Source organism: Mobula birostris, chromosome 15 (genome assembly GCF_030028105.1).
Source record: "Mobula birostris isolate sMobBir1 chromosome 15, sMobBir1.hap1, whole genome shotgun sequence".
Lineage (NCBI taxonomy): Eukaryota > Metazoa > Chordata > Chondrichthyes > Myliobatiformes > Myliobatidae > Mobula > Mobula birostris.
The window spans coordinates 40,331,184-40,352,796 of NC_092384.1; the positions used below are offsets into that span (position 1 = coordinate 40,331,184).

At 40.4% G+C, this 21,613-nt stretch overlaps 2 protein-coding genes across 5 annotated transcripts in view; one reads left to right on the top strand and one right to left on the bottom strand.

Annotated features, from left to right (window-relative positions):
* The window catches only part of phkb (phosphorylase kinase, beta), a 274,547-nt gene extending 266,554 nt beyond the window's left edge, over positions 1-7,993 (bottom strand). The window contains exons 1-2 of one of the 3 annotated variants that reach the window (XM_072279636.1): positions 7,761-7,993; positions 6,561-6,647 (exon numbers count right to left, since the gene is read on the bottom strand). In XM_072279636.1, coding sequence (XP_072135737.1) covers positions 6,561-6,618 — 58 coding nt within the window. In that variant the 5' untranslated portion in view covers positions 6,619-6,647; positions 7,761-7,993. The remainder of the gene's footprint in view (positions 1-6,560; positions 6,648-7,760) is intronic. The other 2 variants (XM_072279635.1, XM_072279637.1) reach the window with 2 other exon arrangements.
* Positions 7,994-8,012: 19 nt separating this feature from the next.
* itfg1 (integrin alpha FG-GAP repeat containing 1) overlaps positions 8,013-21,613 on the top strand; it is a 261,975-nt gene continuing 248,374 nt past the window's right edge. Inside the window, exon 1 of one of the 2 annotated variants that reach the window (XM_072279639.1) lies at positions 8,013-8,262. In XM_072279639.1, the coding sequence (XP_072135740.1) occupies positions 8,079-8,262 (184 nt within the window). In that variant the 5' untranslated portion in view covers positions 8,013-8,078. The remainder of the gene's footprint in view (positions 8,263-21,613) is intronic. The other variant, XM_072279638.1, reaches the window with a different exon arrangement.

Genomic DNA, 21,613 nt, shown 5'->3' on the forward strand with positions numbered 1-21,613 from the left:
TATCTACTTCAGAAATAGAATTAGCATTAATCTGTAACAATTCCAATAAAAGAGACCTTTAAATGCAAATTTGTAAAACCCATACAAGTAATGATTTGATGGCAAGCCTAGACAGAGTAATTCGGAAATACCAGAAGTTTTCACCTGTTAATGAGATAATGCTGAGGAACATTATAAATCTGATGGGAAGTAATCCAAAGGTGCATGGAAATAGTACAAAATTGCAACAGCAAATTTAAGGATGAGGTTTTTGATAGCAAACGGTTAGTAGCAGGACAAGGCCTGGTAACTGTAGACTCCTCCTGAAATCAGAATCTCAGAGCTTACTTTGGAAGCCAAGAGACAAAGGAAATCCATTCAGTGCCTTGTTCCTGCTCCTCCATTCAGTAAGTGTTGGTGCGTGGCCAAGTGGATAAGGCGTTCGTCTAGTGACCTGAAGGTCGCTAGTTCGAGCCTTGGCTGAGGCAGCATGTTATATCCTTGAGCAAGGCACTTAACCACACATTGCTCTGCCGGTGCCAAGCTGTATGGGCCCTAATGCCCTTCCCTTGGACAACATTGGTGGCGTGGAGAGGGGAGACTTGCAGCATGGGCAACTACCGGTCTTCCATACAACCTTGCCCAGGCGCAAATCCATGGTCTCACGAGATTAACGGATGTCTATTATTATTATTCAGTAAGATCACAGCACTACCTTCTTGCACTTGTTCCATTTCCATGGACTCCATTATTACTCAAAAAAGCTGACATTTTCTATCCTGAACATGGCCATTAAGCCAACCAGATCAACCCTATGTCTACTCTGTAAAGTCCCATTGGAATTCTGGATATTTCAATATGATCATTCAACATTCTTCCAAATTCTAGAAGCTATCAGCAAAGTTTGCTTGATCTGCCATGGGACAACACATCTAATCTATGAATTATTCTGCTGAACTTTAACTTCTCACCTTGGATCATAAGCATATTTTACCTCAGACCTGTACACAATTTTCCAGAATTCACCAGAGTCCTATACAATTATAGTAAGAAACTTTTCCTCTCCTACTCAAATCCTCTTGAAATACAAGGCAACTGCATACAATTTGTTCTGAACTGTTTACCCTACCAACAAGTTATCTTCCAGTGCTTTGCACACATGGTAACCAAGATCCATCTCAACACCAACAGCTTTGAGTCTCTCACAATTTACAAATTACTGTGCATTTTTTTTGTTATCAACGTAAATGACTTCACAATTTCCCATGATATATTTCATCTGCTATGTCCTTGGCAACTCAAATAGTTTGCCCATACTTCCATCTCTGAATTGTCTCAAGACCCATCCAGAAAACGTGGATACAATTTATCTGGTTACCACATCTAAATCATTGATATATATTGTGAGTGTTAGTAGCAAGCTCTAATCCTACAGTGATACACCAGTCAGAATCTCCCAGTTTATCCAAGCTCTGTTTCTGCTAGCAACACATCTTCATACCACATCAGTACATTACCTCCAATTCTATGGCTCTAATTTTGTTAGCAACCTTGTCAATGGCAATTTTTGATGACCTTTTAAAAGTACAAATACAACAAATTGGTCGCCTCTTATCCACAATGCTTAGAATAATGTCAAAAAACACATCGGTCCCAAGTGATCTCCCACTCATATCAATGTGAACCTCCAACCAACCCCGTTTTCTATGTGTCCAGTTACTGCTAAATTAATTTGGTCCAGTATTTTCCTTACTACTGACGTCAGACTACCCCATCCATGGACTTAAGTCTTCTTCTTTCCCCAAATTGGGGCTCAGGAGCTAATTTCCAACCTGCTGCAATATTTCTAAAATCAGTTTTGAAAAACGATGATTAATGCATGATTCACATTCATAGCCAATTGTTTCAAAACTTTTGAGATGCAGGTTATCAGCTGCATGGAATGTATTAGCTTCCAGTCCCATTGGTCTCTGCAATAGATTTTTACACTTTCCTAAGTTTCTTTTCTCTCCTCATTATTGTAGCTCTGTTATCCTCCACCATTTGAGAGAGTTTTCTTTTTAATCTTCTTTGTGAAAGATAAATATTTTAGCTCAGCTTTCTTAAAAAAAAGTCACACTTAAAAATTAACTTTCCACCTATATTTCCTCGGATATTAATCATCGACACATTTATCTTATTCTTTTTATCCCCACACCTCTATTAAAATGGAAGTCTAGTTTGTCTTCTCTCCTAATGTGGTTGACAGAGCTAAAACTTTTCAAATATTATTTCAAAATCTAAAATACATCTTTCATATGATTTTCCAAAGGGTGCTTCTTTTCACTTGCAAGTGTGTATTTTGGAAAGTCTTTGCTCAACTCTGAGCAGTAAATGATCACTCTTGTACAAACACATAACATAAGCAGTCTGACAATTGATGGAAGACACTTGAGAAATATTTTAAACCTTGTGTCACTTTCTCAACAGCATCATTGCCACTGGCTTGTCCATCACACTACAAGAAACAATCATTTGTTTTGTGGTGTTCTACAGGCTGAGTGAACTGAATGCCAATCAGGTTTTGAAATGCCTCCATTTCAAGATATTTCAGTGGTGTGATATACATCATTTATCACTGTAGGGCAATGCATTTAAGAATGAGCTACTCTGTACAAATGATCCATAAATGTCCAGTCCGAAGGCCTATCCTCCCTAGGTTGAGGCAAGGTAAAAGCAGCAGTGGCTGCAATTAATCCAAAGCAGCAAATGAAATTAATCAACCCCATAAGAAAACTAAAGGCAAGAGAGAAGAACAGAGCTTTGATCTTCTGAATTAAATAGGCCTGGAGTTGGAATAGGCTTACTTAGAATTCTCTATAACAAATTTGATTTTCCACAGGGACTAGTACCCTATTAGTTTTTACATCTGAAAAAATAATCATCAGTTTGGCTGCGCCTGAAGTACACATGGGTTTTGAAAGAAGTAAAAGCAGCCACTTAGTCCTTCAAACTTGTTCACCAATTCATACACACACAAAGTACCGGAGGACCTCAGCAGGCCAGGCTTTGTTCTCCAATTCAAAGGGATAATGACCCATCTCTCTCTCCCAAAAGCATCAAAACTCCTGCATACTTCCAGCTAATTTATGTTTAAACTTACTAATATAATTTTCATAGCTACATGACAGGCTGCATCACTGTCTAGTATGGGGGGGGGGGGGGGGCTACTGCACAGGACCGAAAGAAGCTGCAGAGGGTTATAAATCTAGTCAGCTCCATCTTGGGTACTAGCCTACAAAGTACCCAGGACATCTTCAGGGAGGGATGTCTCAGAAAGGCGGCTCCATTATTAAGGACCTCCAGCACCCAGGACATGCCTTTTCTCACAGTTACCATCAGGTAGGAGGTACAGAAGCTTGAAGGCACACACTCAGCGATTCACAAACAGCTTCTTCCCCTCTGCCATGATTCCTAAATGGGCATTGAACCCTTGGACACTACCTCACTTTTTTTTTTAAATATACAGTATTCTGTTTTTTTTGCATTTTTTTTAAATCTATTCAACATAGGAACTGTAATTTACTTATTATTTTTATTTTAGTTTTTTTTCTCTTCTGTATTATGTATTGCATTGAACTGCTGCTGCTAAGTTAACATATTTCACATCACATGCCGATGATAATAAACCTGATTCTGAGAGAATTCAGGATCACCATTACCATTAGAGTGAAATCCTCTATAATTAATCCTGTGAAATCCAAGCTTGAGTTGTCAAATGCACATTGGGTGTTCACTTTAAGGAGAACATAAGAAATAAGAGCAGGAGTAGGCCATGCAGCCCATCGAGCCTGCCCCACCATTCAATAAGATCATGGCTGATCTGTCCACAAGCTCAGCTCCATCTACCTGCCTTCTCTCCATAACCCTTAAGTTCCTTACTATGTAAAAACCTATCTACCTGTTTCTTAAATATATTTAGTGAGGAAGCCTCAACTGCTTCCCTGGGCAGAGAATTCTACAGATTCACCACTCCCTGGGAAAAACAGTTTCTCCTCATCTCTGTCCTAAATCTTTTCACCTGAATCTTGAGGTAATGTCCCCTAGTTCTAGTCTCACCTACCAATGGAAACAACTTTCCTGCCTCTATCTTATCTATCCCTTTCATAATTTTGTATGTTTCTATAAGATCTCCTCTCATTCTTCTGAACTCCAGAGAGTATAGTCCCTGGCGACTCAACCTTTCCTCATAGGTTAACCCCTTCATCTCTGGAATCAACCTGGTGAACCTCCTCTGCACTGCCTCCAAAGCCAGTATATCCTTCCTCAAGTATGGAGACCAGAACTGCACAGAGTACTCCAGGTGCCGCCTCACCAGTACCCTGCATAGTTGCAGCATGGCCTCCTTGCTCTTGAATACAATCCCTCTAGCAATGAAGGCCAACATTCCATTTGCCTTCTTAATAACCTGTTGTACCTGCAAGCCAACATTTTGCGATTCATGAACAAGCACCCCCAAGTCCCTCTGCACAACAGCATGCTGCAATCTTTCACCATTTAAATAATAACCTGCTCTTCTATTATTCCTTCCAAAATGGATGATCTCGCATTTACCAACATTCTATTCCATCTGCCAGGCCCTGACCCACTCACTTAACCCATCTATATCCCTCTGCAGACTCTCCACATCCACTGTACAATTTGCTTTTCCACTCAGTTTAGTGTCATCAGCAAATTTAGCTCCAATTACCTGCCACATTAATTCTCTACCCCACTGGTACCTTGGTACTGTCAGAGAGAGACCTAATGTAAGCATAGGGAACAATAACTCACCTTCCATCTAAGAGCATTGCTGCCTTCTGCACTTAAATATAGAATTCTGCAACATCAAGACACTTGATTTCTGTCTGTATTAGTCATCTATCTGTGATTTCAGCTCAACTTGTTTGTTTTTTTTTAAACTCAATTTTCCCCCTCATGAAATAAAGGACATACCAAGCCCAAGCTGCTGGGCATTTCTCCTTACTCTGCAGTTCACATCTCCTGTTTCTTATCGAGGTTCTTTTATGTATGTCACTAACTGCTCTCAGTTACTCATTGAACAGATAACATTGTTTATAGGTTATCTTCATGATTACCCTGGCTTTGCCCCATCGTGGCTATTCCCCCCAAAGCCACCCTCCCTCTCTGGAGCCTTTGTCTGTCTCCTTCCCAGCACTTTAGCCCAAAATGTTTGCTGTTTCTCTTTCTGCAGATGCAGCCTGAATATTTCCAGCATTTTTTGCTTTTATTTCAGATTTCTAGCATCTGCAGTTCATTTGATTTTGCTGAGTTTTGGTCTGGTAGAAACAAATACGGCAGTCAAATACTAAACATCAGACCATCTGTGGATCGTATTTTATAGATCAACTGACACAGATAAAAGAATACCATTATCTTGGTCCCAAAGATCAGTCTTCTCCTTGTACTTGATAATTCATCCTGTGTTTTAATTTCTTTTCCTTTACATGTTCCTAGGTCAAGTTAAAAGTCATACAACTGAAACCAGAAGAGTATGTTCTGACAAATTCTCAAAAGAAGAATACTTCCTCATGGAAACATAGCTCAAATTTGTATTAATATAGCATAGAAATGTCATTATTATTTTCTCTCTTCTAGTCCCAGGGCAACAACTATTCTTTACATTTTACATAAAACACGTCTGTCCTTGCCAGACACCACTGGTCACAGACCACCACTCAAAATCATACTCCTCCACCACGATCCTCTATCTTCGACAGCCATGTTCATTTATTATTTTTCAATACACTAACAGTATGATGGAAGTCTAAGTACATGCTTCACAATCCTTGTAAAATGAACATTAGCTGTCTAGTAGAGAGCTCGTCAAACACTTCTAAGGTAAAAGCAGGTCAATATCCCATCTTTCTTGATGTGATACCCATGACTTGGTACACCAATTATCATGATCAGTTCTCTATCTTCAATAAGACATGCCTAACCTACAAAATAGAATTATTAGAAATACTGCCACTAGTCATGCTTCCTTAGGCTTACAAATGGGAGACAAATGAAAACATATCAAGTTCAAACATGAACTAGAGTTAAGAATTTATCTGGAAAACAGTTCAGTTGTACTATTTGCACAATATGCCTATACAGGAAAGAAGAAAATGGGAAATCTTGAAAGCATCTCTTACAAGGCTGAAATCCATAAGCAACTATAAAACCTACATTAAACATGCAGTGTTTTTTCTCCTCTCAGGGTGATACAAAGCTGGTGCTAATCAATAAGATTCTGTCCAATACTGAGCTTTTTTTTAAATGGAGTAGTCTTCAGGGACTAGAAAAGAAGCAATTTACCATTGTGATCAAAATCCAAATGCTTACTGGGATAAGGAGATGTTAAAGACACTAGGTAAAACATTTCAGACTTAGTTCTTGGAAATCGAAGAGGAGTTACTGGAATTTTTAAGCTAATGCTTAATACCAGTAAATGTATTGTTCTTCCAAACAAATTTACAAACATTTGCAGATGACAAGAACATTTCCAGGATGCCCATTGCAAAATAAATATGAATTAAGCAGCAGCAACAACTTACCTAGTGGTGTGTAATTATGAATGTAGGTGGTGTTGTCATCAAAGTTGGTTATCTCCATTTTCAACTTTCAAAAACAGGCTTCTCTTGCTGCAGTACATTACAGCAATTCACACAGGTTAAATAATTAACTTGCACGTGCCAAATTAGTGATTCTTTTGCACTGATATCAATAAACATACATACAATTCCCATTACATTTTGCAACACTCCAACTGATCACAGTGTACACATTTGTAATTAAAATCAGGCCTTAATTGTGAATTCAAAGTCAACTTGTTCTTTTAACATTATTTTCATATTTTTGAACAATATTGTACAATGTGAAAGCAGCAACGACGTCGTGACTATGGAAAGTGTAGCAAAATGTAAGTTATAGATTGAAATGGGGAGAATTAAATCTGTTTAGTACAAGGGTAGAAGCCATGTGCATTTTGTAATAGAACTTGCGATTGCTTCAAATAATTACGTTTAAATATAGTTTGGTTGGTCGAACTAGGAATGATGTATTTCTAACATAGTCAAAGTAAATGTTACTATATCAATTGTTACATGACTATGTGAATATTTCAATTTCCTTTACACATCGCAAATGTTGTACATTCATGCCAATTACATTTTCAGCTTAAATAGTTTTAACAGCAAAGCCTAAACGTTTTAGAAGTTGTGTGGCCCTCTTCGAGAATGTTATATTTCAGGTAGTAATAGTAGATGTAACTATCACCAAAATAATCTGGTACATTTATATTTAGACTGTTAAAGAAGATTAGTATGCTCAATTATGCTTAATGGCTGCTTCCCGATTTTAGTTAAGGGTTTGATTACGTGAGCATAAAATGTGCATTTAGAAACTGCAATCAAAACCTGAAAATAACAACGGAACTAACATCCACAGCCAATGCGACCAGAACAGTCGTCCTACAATCTAACAGGGGCCCATAATACAAACGTGATTTGTACAATAATGCAAAAACAACGACTTTCCCTAAATGTGTATATGCATAAGCATTCACATACTGGGCATGCTTATATGCATTTGCAATCAAATTGTGTTAAAACGGTAACTAAAACTTAGGCAAGGACAAGACCAAGTGACGTAACAAACCAAACACACATCGTACAAAGCCAAAAACAAGCCCCCAAGCTACAAACGAGGCACCATCGTGAAAATTTTCTCACTCAATCAACTTATTTATTGCAAACCTGAACGTTTTACTCGTTTTCTGAAATCTGTCAATATCCAGCGCATATCACCCATACTGGTTGAAAATTTCTCTCTGACGGCACTGTCGCAAAGTGTATACTTAAAGTTTTCTCGAGGATCCGAGTTAAGTTTCACGTTTAAGTGTGTTCGTACGACATCTTTTGAGTTTTAGTTTCGTGACGCGGCGTTAACCCCTTTGATTGGGGGACTGTCGTGGTGCAGCCCGGTTCGCAGCAAGGTTGCGGTGGTTTCCGGCCGTAAAGCAGTTTGCGCGTTGCTAGGTGTCTGCGGCGGGGCTGCTCTGCCACTGCCCGGCCATGGGCCCTACATTCATCCTCGGCGTTTTCTTGTCTGCTGCCGCCTTTCTTCTCCGACATCCCGCAGTCTCTGCGTTGCAGGAGGTCACTGATGAGCTTTTCGGGTCGGAGGCAAGGGGAATCGTGGCTGCTTTTGGAGACTTTAACTCAGATAAACAAACCGACATCTTTCTAATCAGATCAAGTGAGTAGCTCTAAGCAGCTTCTGCATCTTATTGTTGTACTAAAGATAACAGGTTAATAGGATATACTCAAGTTTATTTATATCCATTGTTACTGTAGCATCTCTTGAGTTCTACAGAAATTCCAAGGCTGATTGTATTTCTTGTTGATTTATTAAGTAACAAGGTGTGGTTTAAACATTGTCTACGTTACAATATTCAAAGAAGTAATGTAGAGGCTACATTATAGTTAAAAGTACTTCTATGAAATAGTTAAAGTATATTTTTGTTTATTTCAATTGTGATAGGTGAATAGTGTAAGCATTGTTCAACTCTGAGTCCTGATACTAACTTGTTTTGGTCGTGACCCTGTCCCCCAAAGTGATGGCATCTGATTCCTTTCTGCCTCTGTCAGCTGATCCAAATTTGACTGGCTTGGTAATCCTTTGTTGAATATTTTTTTAACTAATATTTCAAAATTATTTACTGTTAGTAGACCTATGGTTATATAGCCAAGCATCTAGATTCAGCAATTTCAGGTAATGAAAAGCATCATGCAATGTCTTGGAGAATCTTTAGCTGGCACATAACTTTAAATCCATACTAAATATGGTATGTTTTAGTACAAACACTGGAGCAGTGTACTGTACTGAGGTTTGAGTCCATCGTTCTACAGATGCCAGTTTGAATCCCACCATAGTTTTTTTTTCTCAGGAGGGAATTTGTTATTCTGGCTTCTGAGATTCCTGACTCACCTCTGATATGACCAATGAGCTGCTCATTTCAAGGTGCAACTAGACATTGCAATTAAATTCTGGCTTTAACAATAGTGCACAATCCTGGATAAATAACAGGAAATGTGCATGTCTAAGTGATCCAGGAAGAAATGGGAAAAGATGTTTGCAAATACAAACGTTTTTAAGTATCTGATTTTGCCAAGGTTACTATGCTGTAATTTTCAGTGTGCTGTTGGACAATATCTAATTTATTATGACAGGAAGAAGTAAATTCTGAAGATGATTCCAAAACTTATGTTTTGATGTTGTAATTCTGCGGGCATTCTGAACAGAAAGCCAATCTCTTAGTTATAGACTTTGATTCATGCAGAAATATACAGATTACGAGTAGGTTCAATAGTTTGCTTAAAGCCTTAAGCACAAGGGATGACATAATGGCACAGTGGCTAGAACTGCGGCTTCACAATTACAGCACACTGGATTCAGTTCAGAAACTTGGGTCCTGTTTCTGGAGTTTTTATTTTCTGTCAAACCATGTGAATTCTCTGTAGGTGCTCAAAGATTCCTCTTGTATCTCAAAGACATGGAATTCCCCCTTGTGTATAAACGAATGGTACAATCTATGGGCTGATAGAAACGAGGAGAGAATGAAATGGGATTAGTGTGAGTGCTGAATGTTCGGTATGCACTTGGTGAGCTGAATACTTCCGTGCTTTATGACTATGTGAATATCTGTGATGGTTCAGTTGCCAGTTGTAGATAAGGTCTGGAATCACAGAGTAGTTACAGCACAAGAGCAGGCTAAATGGCCTATTGAGTACATACAGGGCCTGTTTAAGAGTAATTCGTTTCTCCCTCTCTCTATTACTTACTTAATCATTTCTCTTTTGAATGCCACAATTGAATCAATCTCCACAAAGTATCTGTGGCAGTGCATTTGGATCCAAGCTACCTGATGTGTTTCATCTTAAATTATCTTCTTGTCACTTGCAATTCTTTTACCTAACACTTAACTTTGTCTTTTGGTTCCTGAACTTTCCTGCAATTATTCTAAGCAGAATTTTAAATATTTCATGGAACAGAGAACAGGCACAGGAACAGGCTATTTCGCCCACAATGTTGTGCCGAACCAGCCAAAAAGCAAATCAAGAACACCCATACACTAATCCCTCCTACCTGCACCATGTCCATATCCCTGCATCTTCCTTATATCCATGTGCCATATCCAAAGATCTCTTAAAAGCCTCTAATGTATTTGCCTTCACCACCATACCAGGCAGCACATTCTAGGTATCCACAACTGTACAAATAAAAAAAAACTTACCTCTCACATCCTACTTGAACCTACCGTCTCTCACCTTCGATGCATGCCCTCTGGTATTAGACATTTCAACCTTGGGAAACAGATACTCTGTCCACTTTATCTATGCCTCTCATAATCTTGGAAACCTCTATCAGATCTCCCCTCAGCCTCCGATGCTCCAGAGAAAACAATTCAAGTTTATCCAGCCTCTCATGATAGCACATGCCCTCTAAACCAGGCAACATCCTGATAAACCAAATTAAGAGATCCAGCTCGGACTGGGGGACTTCAGTTAAGCAAGGATTGGATAGGCTAGTATTGTTCTTACTGGTGTGTAGGAGGCAGAGATGTGACCTTAAGGAAGTTCATACTATTGCGAGGAGCATGGGGTAGAAAGTTGATCTTTGTCCAAGGGTAGAGGAATTTAAAACTAATATAAAACTTAAATTAGAGAAGAGAAATATTTCAAGAATATCTAGATAAATTTCTCACAAAAAACATAATTGGTATCTAGGATGAGCTATCAGAGGAAGTAGTGGAGGCAAGTATACTCATAGTATTTAAAAGGCATTTCAACAGATACGTAGACAGGGAAGAAATAGAGGGATATGAACCTGATGCAGGAAAATGGGATAGCGTTAAGTAGTTGGTATGAACGAGTCAAGCTGAAGGGCCTGTTTCTGTTCTGTTTGACTGAATGATATTCCCCTCACAAGGGGAACAATCTTTTTCTCTCATTTGTCCATATAACTGAAGTCCTTCATCTCTGTAAGTCTTCCAGTAAATTTACATCCCTGTTTTTCTCTAAAGTATGATATCCAGACCTGAATGCAATATTCTGATTTTTAACCAAACCAAGCTCAAGCCTTAAGTTCAAATTTATTATCAAACTATTTATATCATATATAATGTTAAGGTCCATCTTTTTACACGCACTCACAAAACAAACACAATAGAATACACACATGCATGTGCACGTGTGCCTTCTACATATCCAATTTGCAAATGAGGACAAATTGAACAAGTAGTGATTTTAAAAATAAGTAAACAAAAACACATGGAACATGAACTGCAGAGTCCACAGCTGTGGAGCCCATTCAGTATGAGGTGGGTGCAGCCGATCTCGGAGCCTGATGGCTGCAGGGCAACAACTGCTCCCAAACCTAGCAGCGTGGGACTAAGACCCCTGCACCTCCCACCTGACGATAGTAGTGAGAAGAGAGGGAGACAGGTCAAATGCAGGCAGATGGTGCTGATCACCTGTGTGCGTTCCACTCTTGATCTCGCCAATTTTCATCTTGCTTGATGCTTTAATCAGTGTGGAGTAATGGGGCCGACCGCTGGTTTGTCTTTCACTATCAGGCCTTGATGCATCGTCCAACCCCAGTAATGGACACCCCAGCCGTACCTGCGCTCTCAAAAGTCTAGTTTGCTGAAACCCCTAGGAGATGGCAAAAGTGCTAGATCATTTTGTTGGTTCTAAAGTACATCTTTAAAACATGAATTATTTATGGTAGATGACAAATGGCACTTGTATCATAAAAATTACTATTCCTGAATATCCACCCTTAACATTAAATGTTGTTAATCAACTCCAAATCCTCCAATCAACATCATGTGAGTTACTGTTGACCAGAAATTCAACTGAACCAACCACATAACTATCATGATTTATTTATTTATCTGTTTGTTCATTTTTAATATCTGGCGTCAACTGTCAAGGTTGACCTCTTGGTCTAAGTTCTGGAATTCCTTACCCAACAGTTCTGCAAGTACTTTCACGGAAGAATAAACAGGCATTGAATCACTATTCCTCTCAAGAACCATTAGTGATGGGAAGTACTGCCAGCCTTGAGAACAATGTGCATATGTTGATAAATAAGCAAGTTTACTGTGAGGCTGGATATCCTGTAGTGAGTGACTCACCTTAAGGTGTTCCACCCTCTACCTGGCACAGCTCTAAGTGGAATATATTGCATATTCTATGATAAGAGCAGATTCAAAAACACTTGAAGCTCAATACAATCCAGGAGAAATAAGTCTGCTATCTATCATTCTGACTGTTCATTCCCTCTAACAATTGCTGTAGTTATAGATAAATAGATACTTTATTGATCCCAAAGGAAATTATTGTCACTAGCATGACAAATGCACAGATATATACATTTAAAAAGAGAAGTAAGAAAAAATTTTAAACAGTTACCTCAAACAGTCTAATAGGAGGGTGTCATCACTTCCCCAGCTTATTGTAGAGCCTAATGGCTGAGGGTAAGAATGACCTCATATAGCACTCTGGAGCAGTGCAGTTGTCTTGGTCTATTACTAGAAGTGCTCCTCTGTTCAACCAAGGTTGCATGCAGAGGGTGAGAAACATTGTCCAGAATTGCCAGGATTTTCTGTATGGTCCTTAGTTCTACCACAGCCTCCAGTGACTTCTATAACAGAGCCAGCCTTTCTAATCAGTTTATTGAGCCTGTTGGCATCACCAGCATTGATACCTTTGCCCCAGAACACCATCGCACAGAAGATTGTACTAGCGACAACAGACTGGTAGAACATATGAAAGAGAGGCCTGCGTGCTCCAATGGACCTCAGTCTTATCAGAAAGTAGAGGTAGCTCTGGCTCTTGTACACAGCCTCTGTGTTAGTGCTCCACTGAAGTCTGTCATCCAGGTGCACCCTCAGGTACTTGTTTATCAATGTCGTGCAAAAGACACCTCCCAAACTAAGAGTCACAGTCACATGGAAGCATCATACCCTACAGTTTTCCCTCCAAGTTGCACACTGAACTGATTTGGAAGTATGTTGCACGTCCTTTTTATTTCTGTGACTAAATTCTGGAACTCCTCACTCGGTAACATTGCACGTGTGCCTCCACCAGAAGAAGCTACTACCTTCTCAAGGCCAGTTAGGAATGGAAACCAATGCCAGCCATGATGGTGATGTTCAGATGATATATAAATACAGCTTCTATCTATACCTTGCACAGAATGTTGGAGGAACTTCCTTTCCAATCCTGATGAAGGGTCACAGCCTGAAAAATTGACTGTTTATTTCTCTATTAGATGCTACGTGACCTGCTGAGTTCCTCTAGCAGTTTGTTTGCATTGCTCAATACTTTCAGGATCATCAGAATTTATTGTATCTCTATTCCAGTATCCTTTTTAAATTCTGCCCACTAGTTTGTATTGTATCTCCTTGGTCAACCTTAGAAAACCATAACTCCACATTTTCCTGTATTAAATTTCATTTGCTATGTATCCCCTCAGCCTCCTCAAAATGGTACTGATAAAGTGGTGACTTTGCATGCAGCTCAGATGGGAATCAGCAGATATTCCCATTTAGGACTAGTATAGCTGAAATCCACAATCACAGTCAAGTGAGCAACATAATTTTATGATATTTAAAAAATCTATGGATATTTAAATCTGGCAATATTGGCAGGATCCCAGACTGCAGGCTTGGCTTGCAAGTGCAGTTCCCCTTTAAGAAAATGGAAGCATGGAAGACAGGCCAGCCTGCAGGTATGACTGAAGTACAGAGGTCGTAGTCCACCACAACCCCCAAGTCCTGACTATACTGCAGGCAAATACAGTGTCTCCGGAGAATGAAATTGAAGACCACTGAGCCAGAGGGACCGCTGTGTACTTGCTGACTTCTGCCATTTCAGAAGCAGTGTTACAGCCTGATGAGTTCACCATTCTCCGCAAAGGCAGGACATCTCAGTCTTTTAAAGGTAGAGGAGTTGGAGTATGTTTTATGATTAACTCATCACGGCTTTGTCTCACTCGACCTGGAATATCTAGTGGTCAAATGTCGTTCATTTTATCTGCCTAGGGAATTTTCTGCCGTCACCCTGGTAGTGGTGTACGTTCCACCTCAGGCCAATGTCAGGCAGACGCTGGAGAAACTAAGCAGTCATGAAACAGCGTACCCAGATGCTTTCCCTACCGTTGTGGGGAATTTCAACCAGGCCAGTTTGAAGTAGTTTCTTAACAACTATAACCAACTTTTCGCCTGTGGAACCAGAGGAGCCAACACACTTGACCATTGTTATACGTCCATCGGGAACACTCAATGTGCCATCCCATACCCACACTTTGGAAAGTCTGATCACCTGGCTTTACTTCTACTCTCAGCGTTTAGGCAGAGAATAAAGACCACAGCTCCAGTGGTGAGAACCAAGAAGGTATGGTCAAGGGAGGTGAAGGAGTGCTTACTGGATTGCTTTGAGTCGGTGAAGTGGACAACATTCAGGGATTCATCTTCAAGTCTGAATGAATATGCCACAGTTGTTACCCACTTCATCAAGACCTGTGTGGATGTGTGTGTGTGTGGCTTCCAGACCATGCCAGATATACCTAAGCCAAAAGCCGTGGATAAAACAGGAGATTTGTTGGCTGCTGCAGGCTAGATCTGTGCCATTCAAGACCAGTGATCCAGAATTGTGGAAGTAGTCCAGGTATGACCTGTGAAAGGCTATTTTAAGAGCAATAAAATAATTCAGATTGAAGTTAGAGATGACATTGGTGTATACAGCTCCGGCAGGATTTACAGGCCATTACTTCCTACAAAACAAAACCTAACATCATAAATGGCTGTGATGCTTCACTCACAGATGAGTTCAACACTTTTTATGCATACTTTGAATGGGAGAATAAAACATCACCTATGTGTATCCCTGCAGCATCAGGTGATCCTGTGATCTCTGTTTTGGAGGCTGGTGTCAGAGCATTTTTGAAGAGGGTCAACCTTCGCCATCGTGGTCAGGCTGTGATGGTGTACCTGGTAGGGCATTGAAAACTTGTGTCAAGCAATTAGCAGGAATGTTCAAGGACATCTTCAATCTCTCACTGCTACATTGGTGGTTCCCACCTGCTTCAAAATGGTGACAATCATACCAATGCCCAGAAAAAGCAAGGCGAGCTGCCTCATCAACAATCACACAGTTATATTCGCGTCTACTTTGATGAAATGTTTTCAGAGTGGTCATAGCCAGAATCAACTCCTGCCCAAGCAAGGACCTGGACAGGCTGCAATTTGCCTATCAGCACAATAGGTCTGTAGCAGATGTAATCTCACTGTCTTGCCACTCAGCCTTGCATCACCTGGCCAAAAGCAATATCTACTTCAGGCTGCTGTTTATTGATTACAGCTCAGTGTTCAACACAGTCATACCCTCAGTTCTAATCAACAATATCCAAAACCTGGGCCTGTGTACTTGCCTCTGCAACTGGATCCATGACTTCTTCATTGGGAGACCACAGTCAGTGCGATTCGGAAATAACATCTTCAGTTCACTGACAGTCTACACTGGCATACCTCAAGGATGCTCCCTACACCCATGATGGTGTGGCTAGGCACAGCTCAAATGCCAACTATAAATTGACTGATGCCACAACTATTGTTGGGAGAATTTCAGGTGGTAATGAGGTGTACAGAACAAGAGAGATCAGCTGGTTGAGTGGTTTTACAACAACTTTGCACTCAATGTCAGTAAGACCAAGGAATTGATTGTGAATTTCAGAAAGGAGCACGCATTAGTCCTCCGTGAGGGATCAGCAGTGTAAAGGGTGAGCAGTGTTAGGTTCCTGGGTGTCAATATTTCTGATTGCAAAGAAGGCATGACAATGGCTATATTTCATTAGGAGTTTGAGGTTCAAAAGTACAATTTAATGTCAGAGAAATGTATACAATATACATCCTGAAATGCTTTTTCTTTGGAACCATCCATGAAAACAGAGGAGTGCCCTAAAGAATGAATGACAGTTAAATGTTAGAGCCACAAAATCTCCATTTTCCCAGCGAGGGGGAAGACATAACAAACAACTCACTGGTTTACGATGTTAAAAGTCCGTACGTCGCTTTTTTCAAGTTCTGTGCCTGAAGATCGCAAATATCCCGGCTCTCCAGGCATACAGCAGATATTCCGACGACACACGGGTCTCCTGTTATGACACCTATACTCGATCTGCCTATCTCCGGAGCCCCGAGATCCTAGGCTTCCGAAGTTGAGCAGGACCTTTAGGCCGACCCTTTTGCATGCCGAACAACGGACAGTTATGGAACCCCGAGAGCGGGTCCCATTCCTGCAAAGAACCATAGTTAGTGTGTAACTCTAGGTCAGGGTCTTCAAAAGAACCCTGAAAGGGAAAAATAGAGATATCAAAGATGGAAATAGAGCTGTTTCCGAAGATGCAAGCAAAGGAGTCGCCATTAACCCGCCTAAGCTCCGCCTTTTAGTATGTCACCAAAGTATCTCGCAAATTTCTACAGGTGTACATGGAGAGCATTCTAACTGGTTGTATCGTCGTCCGGTGTGGAGGGGCCACTGCTCAGTCAATTCCATCATGGGCACAAGGCTCCCCCAGCATCGTGGACACCTCAAGAAGGTGGCATCCATCATTAAGGACCCTAACACCCATGTCTGATCCAACTGTCTAATTTTAATTGTCATTTCCTTTGCAGTTTAACAATTAATTACCTGCTTGTATTTTAAGTAGTTTTTATATGCATAACAGTTTTATATGCCTCTTGTGGCTATACAAAGTGTAATTCTGAAGCATCTTTGTACTTTCATTAAGTGAATGAATATTTTGGTTAATTTTACTGCAATATTGAATACGTATTTTCTAATTGGTTGTCTCTTGTCTGTGGATTTGAATGGAATTTCCTTATTTCTGAGTATAAAAGTAGCAGCTTTATGCTAGGCATCTTGTTTAGTTTCTCTCTTTTTCAATCAAAAAGATCCTCTGTCAATGTTCTGTTCCCGTTCACTTCGTTCTATGAACTTTTAGTAAAACCATACTGAAGCAACAAGCTTTATGCCTCATTCATGACTTCTAAAAGAACCTTGGATTTAAACACCAGAAACCAAAACCTAGGATATATCCTCTTTACATTGCTACCATCAAGAAGGAGAAACGAGAGCCTGAAGATATGCACTCAGTGGTTCAGGAGCAGCTTTTTCTCTTCTGCTGTCAGATTTCTGAATGGATAGTGAACCCTTGAACCCTTTTTTGCTCTTTTTGCACTATTTAATTTTTATATACATTTCTTATTGTAATTTATAGTTTTTATTATTATGTATTGCCATGTACTGTGGCCACAAAACAAATTTCATGACATATGCCAGTGATATTAAACCTGATTATGATTCTGATTTTGAACCTACTAGCTAGTTTGTATTATTTAGCATTATTGCTATGTTTACAGTTTACAATATCTCCAGGTTTTCTTGCATACAAATTTGGAACATGTGCCCTGTATATCCAAGTAATTAGTGACAACGATAATCATGGTCCCAATTGCCAGGAAAGAACATTATAAACTTCCCACCAGTCTTATCAAGCAACTATTCATAATTATCCTCTGTTTCATCATTTAGCCATATTGTTCTGAGCCCTTATCTCCATCGGCTTTAATTTTGATGACAAGTCTTTGATATTTCCCTTTAATAGTTTCATAGAACAGCACAGTACAGACCCTTTGGCCTACGTATGATATTGTGCTGACCTATATAAACCTGTTCCATGATCAATCTATCCCTTCCCTCCTACACAACCCATAACCCTCCATACCTCCTTCATCTATGTGCCCATCTAAGGGTCTTTTAAATGTCCCTATTGTATCTATCTCACCCCACAGCAGGCACCTATCACTGTGGTTATTTTTTTTAAGTACTACCTCTGATATCTCCCCTAAACTTTCCTTCACTCATCTTAAACTAATGTCCTTTGTTACTGGTCATTGCCGTCCTGGATAAGAGACACTGGCTGTCCACTCTATCTATGCCTCTCATAATTCTATTGTGTCTCTTTAAAGTGGAGGTTGATAGACTTTTGATTAGCAAAGGTGCCAAAGATTATGAGGGGAAAGCAGGAAAATGGGGTTGGGAAGGAAAATAAATCAGCTGTGATTGAATGGTGGAGCAGACTCTGTGAACTAAATGGCCTAATTCTGCTTCTATGTCTTGTGGTATAATACACCACTATCAAATCACCTTTCACCCTCCTAACTCCAAAAAGAAAACCCTTAGCTTGCTTAACCTTTCTTCATAAGGCTTGCTCTCTAATCCAGGTAGCATCCTGGTGTATTCCATTGTGCCCTATCTAATGCTTCCACATCCTTCCTATAATGAGGTGGAGAGAACAGTTCACGATACTCCAGATATATTCTAAACAGTTCTATATAACTGCAATGTTCCCTTTCAGATTCACATAGATCAGATCAACTAGACTTCTCTATTAACCCGTCATCAAAGAGTCTTATAAAGTTAGACAAACATAATTTGGCAAAAATCAATGCTGTCTTTCCTTAGCTAATCTGCATTTGTCCAATTAGTTGATAATCTTATCCCCAATTATCATTTCCAGACATTTCCCCTCTGTGGCAGTTAACTGACTGTTGTAGAGTTACTTGCATCCTTTTTTGAACTGGGGTGCAAGTTTAAAATATTTACAAAAGTGTATTTATAAAAAAAAGGTAATTGAAAAACTATTGCCATTAGATTTAAAATTTACCTCAGTAAAGGAAATAACAATGGATGGTCCTGGTCTCATGGGTTCCAGCAGAGATTACCTTTGTGTTTGTGGCACACAAAGTGAAATGAGCCAGAAATCTATTGCTGTTGCATTTGCACATGATTCAAGTTCAAATTTAATTGTCATTCAACCAGACACATAAAAACAGCCAAACAAAACAGCATTTCTCTGGGGCCAAGGTACAAAACACAGAACCACAGCCACACACAGTGCATATAATTATGATTTCAGAAAAATGTGTGGTTACAAAAAATATGTATAAAATAGATAATGTAGCCCAAGTCCCTGAGAATCATGGTCTATAGATTGATGGTGCATGGATGTTGTCCTGGTACCACATTCCTGAAAGAACAGCCCACTGCAATTCCTCATATCATTCATTGGAACACAGTCCAGCTTGTTTTCCACCGACCAAACACTGGATGACAACACCGACAGGAGGGGCCAGCCTCCAACCCGGTGCGGAATCCAGCGGCACACAGCCACTTCGGGCATCTCCTTCCTCGGTGGCCACAACAGGTGACACCAAGTCATGAATGAGGCCTGGTCTGCACTACTACTGAGGTCCAGCTCCCCGCCATTGGTCTCGCCAATGCACCAGTGAATCAGACTCAAAGCATTCTACAGGACCAATGTCCAACAGTGTCTTGCAGTCATGACAAAAATTTCTTAAGACAATCACCTCTGTCCAATAGACAGCGCTTCTTGCCCCACTGCTTATACTTTCTTTCCTGGGTTGCTAAGGAACAACCATCTTCAGCTGCCTCATCAATGATCTTCCTGCCATCATAAGGTCAGGTTGTCGCAGGTGGCTGCACAACCTTCTGCACCACTCCTCAGATAGTGAAGCAGTTCGTACCCAAATGCAGCAGGACCTGGACAATATCCAGGCTTGGTCTGACAAGTGGCAAATAATTTTCAGGCCACACAAGTTCCATGCAATGACCATCTCCAGCAAGAGGCTCTAACCATTGTCCCTTGATATTCAGTGGCATCACCATCACTGAATCCTCTTGTATCAACATCCTGGGGGTTTCCATTGACAGGAAACTGAACCGGTCTAGCCATATAAACACTGTGGCTACCAGAGCAGGTCAAAAGCAAGGAATCCTGCGGCCTGTAACTCGCCTCCTGACTCCCCAAAGTCTGTCCACCATCTATAAGGCTCAGGTTAGGAGTGTAATGGAATACTTGCCACTTGCCTGGATGAGTGCAGCACCATCAACACTCAAGAAGCTTGACACCATCCAGAACACGGCAACCCACTTGATTGGTACCCCTTCCACAAGCATCCAATCCCTCCACCATTGACAAACAGTTGCAACAGTGTGTACTATTAACAAGATGCACTGCAACAGCACATCAAAGTTCCTAAGGCAGCACCTTCCAGACCCACGGCCACTACCATCTAAAAGGACGAGAACAGCAGATACCTGGGAACACCACCACTTGGAAATCCCCCTCCAAATCGCTCACCACCTTGACTTGGAAACATTGCTGTTCCTTCATTGTCACTGGGTCAAAATCATGGAATTCACTCCCTAACAGCACTGTGGGTGTACCTACACCTCAGGGAAGGCAGCGGTTCAAGAAGGCAGCTCATTACCTCCTTCTCAAGGGCAACTAGGGATGGGTAATAAATGCTGGCCTAGCTGGTGATGTCCATATCCCATAAAATGAATAAATAAAAAAAAGAAGCAGGTGGCAACACGGTATGCAGCCATTCCAGTTCCATCGCCATCCTGCAACTTGCTGGTGGGGTCGACCCACAGTGTTTGATGTCCTTGATAACCAGAGGTGTCTTGTGGTCATGAAAAATATGTAAAGGATGAATGATCACAACTTTGATTGGATCCAAAGAGGCTGTTGCATTTGAGCACATTGCCATCTTACTGGCATATAGTAACTCGTATTGTAAAAAAATTACCAGTAATATAATTTTGAGTATGGGGAATGAACAGTCACGGAAGAAATTGCATCCAGTTAAATCATTATGTACTGTATTAGCCTTGGCTTTGAATAATTTATCAAACATTGTTATTCAGCCAAAAAATGGTGATCAACTTTAAATTTCAAATTCTGGTAGTTTTAAACTGCACCCATGTTTGCTACTGTATGTCTACTAAGAGTTTTGTCAGATTGAAAGGTTTTTGGTTATTTGTTTAATGGGAAAATAACTACAGCTTCAATTAACAAAGAGTACATCTGTGTTGCTCATATTCAACATGACCCAATCCTTGTGCGTTAGATGCTTTGCAGTACTGTAGACCTTGGTCATAACTTCTTAAGACCATAAGACATAGGAGCAGAATTAAGCCATTTGGCCCATCGAGTCTGCTCCGCCATTTAATCATGGCTGATCCTTTACTTTTCTCCTCCTCGACCCCATTTCCAGGCCTTTTCCTCGTAACGTGTGATGCCATGTCCAATCAAGAATCTATCAATCTCTGCCTTAAATACACCCAATGACCTGGCCTCCACAGCGGCACGTGGCAACAAATTCCACAAATTCACCACCCTCTGGCTAAAGAAATTTCTCCGCATCTGTTTTGAATGGATACCTCTCTATCCTGAGGCTGTGACCCCTTGTCCTAGACTCTCCCACCATGGGAAGCATCCTTCCACATTTACTCTTTCACCATTCAAAAGGTTTCAATGACATCCCCCCCCCCCATCCTTTTGAATTCCAGTGAGTACTAACCCAGAGTCATCACATGTTCCTCATATGATAACCCTTTCATTCCCAGAATCATCCTTGTGAACCTCCTGTGGACCCTCTCCAATGCCAGCA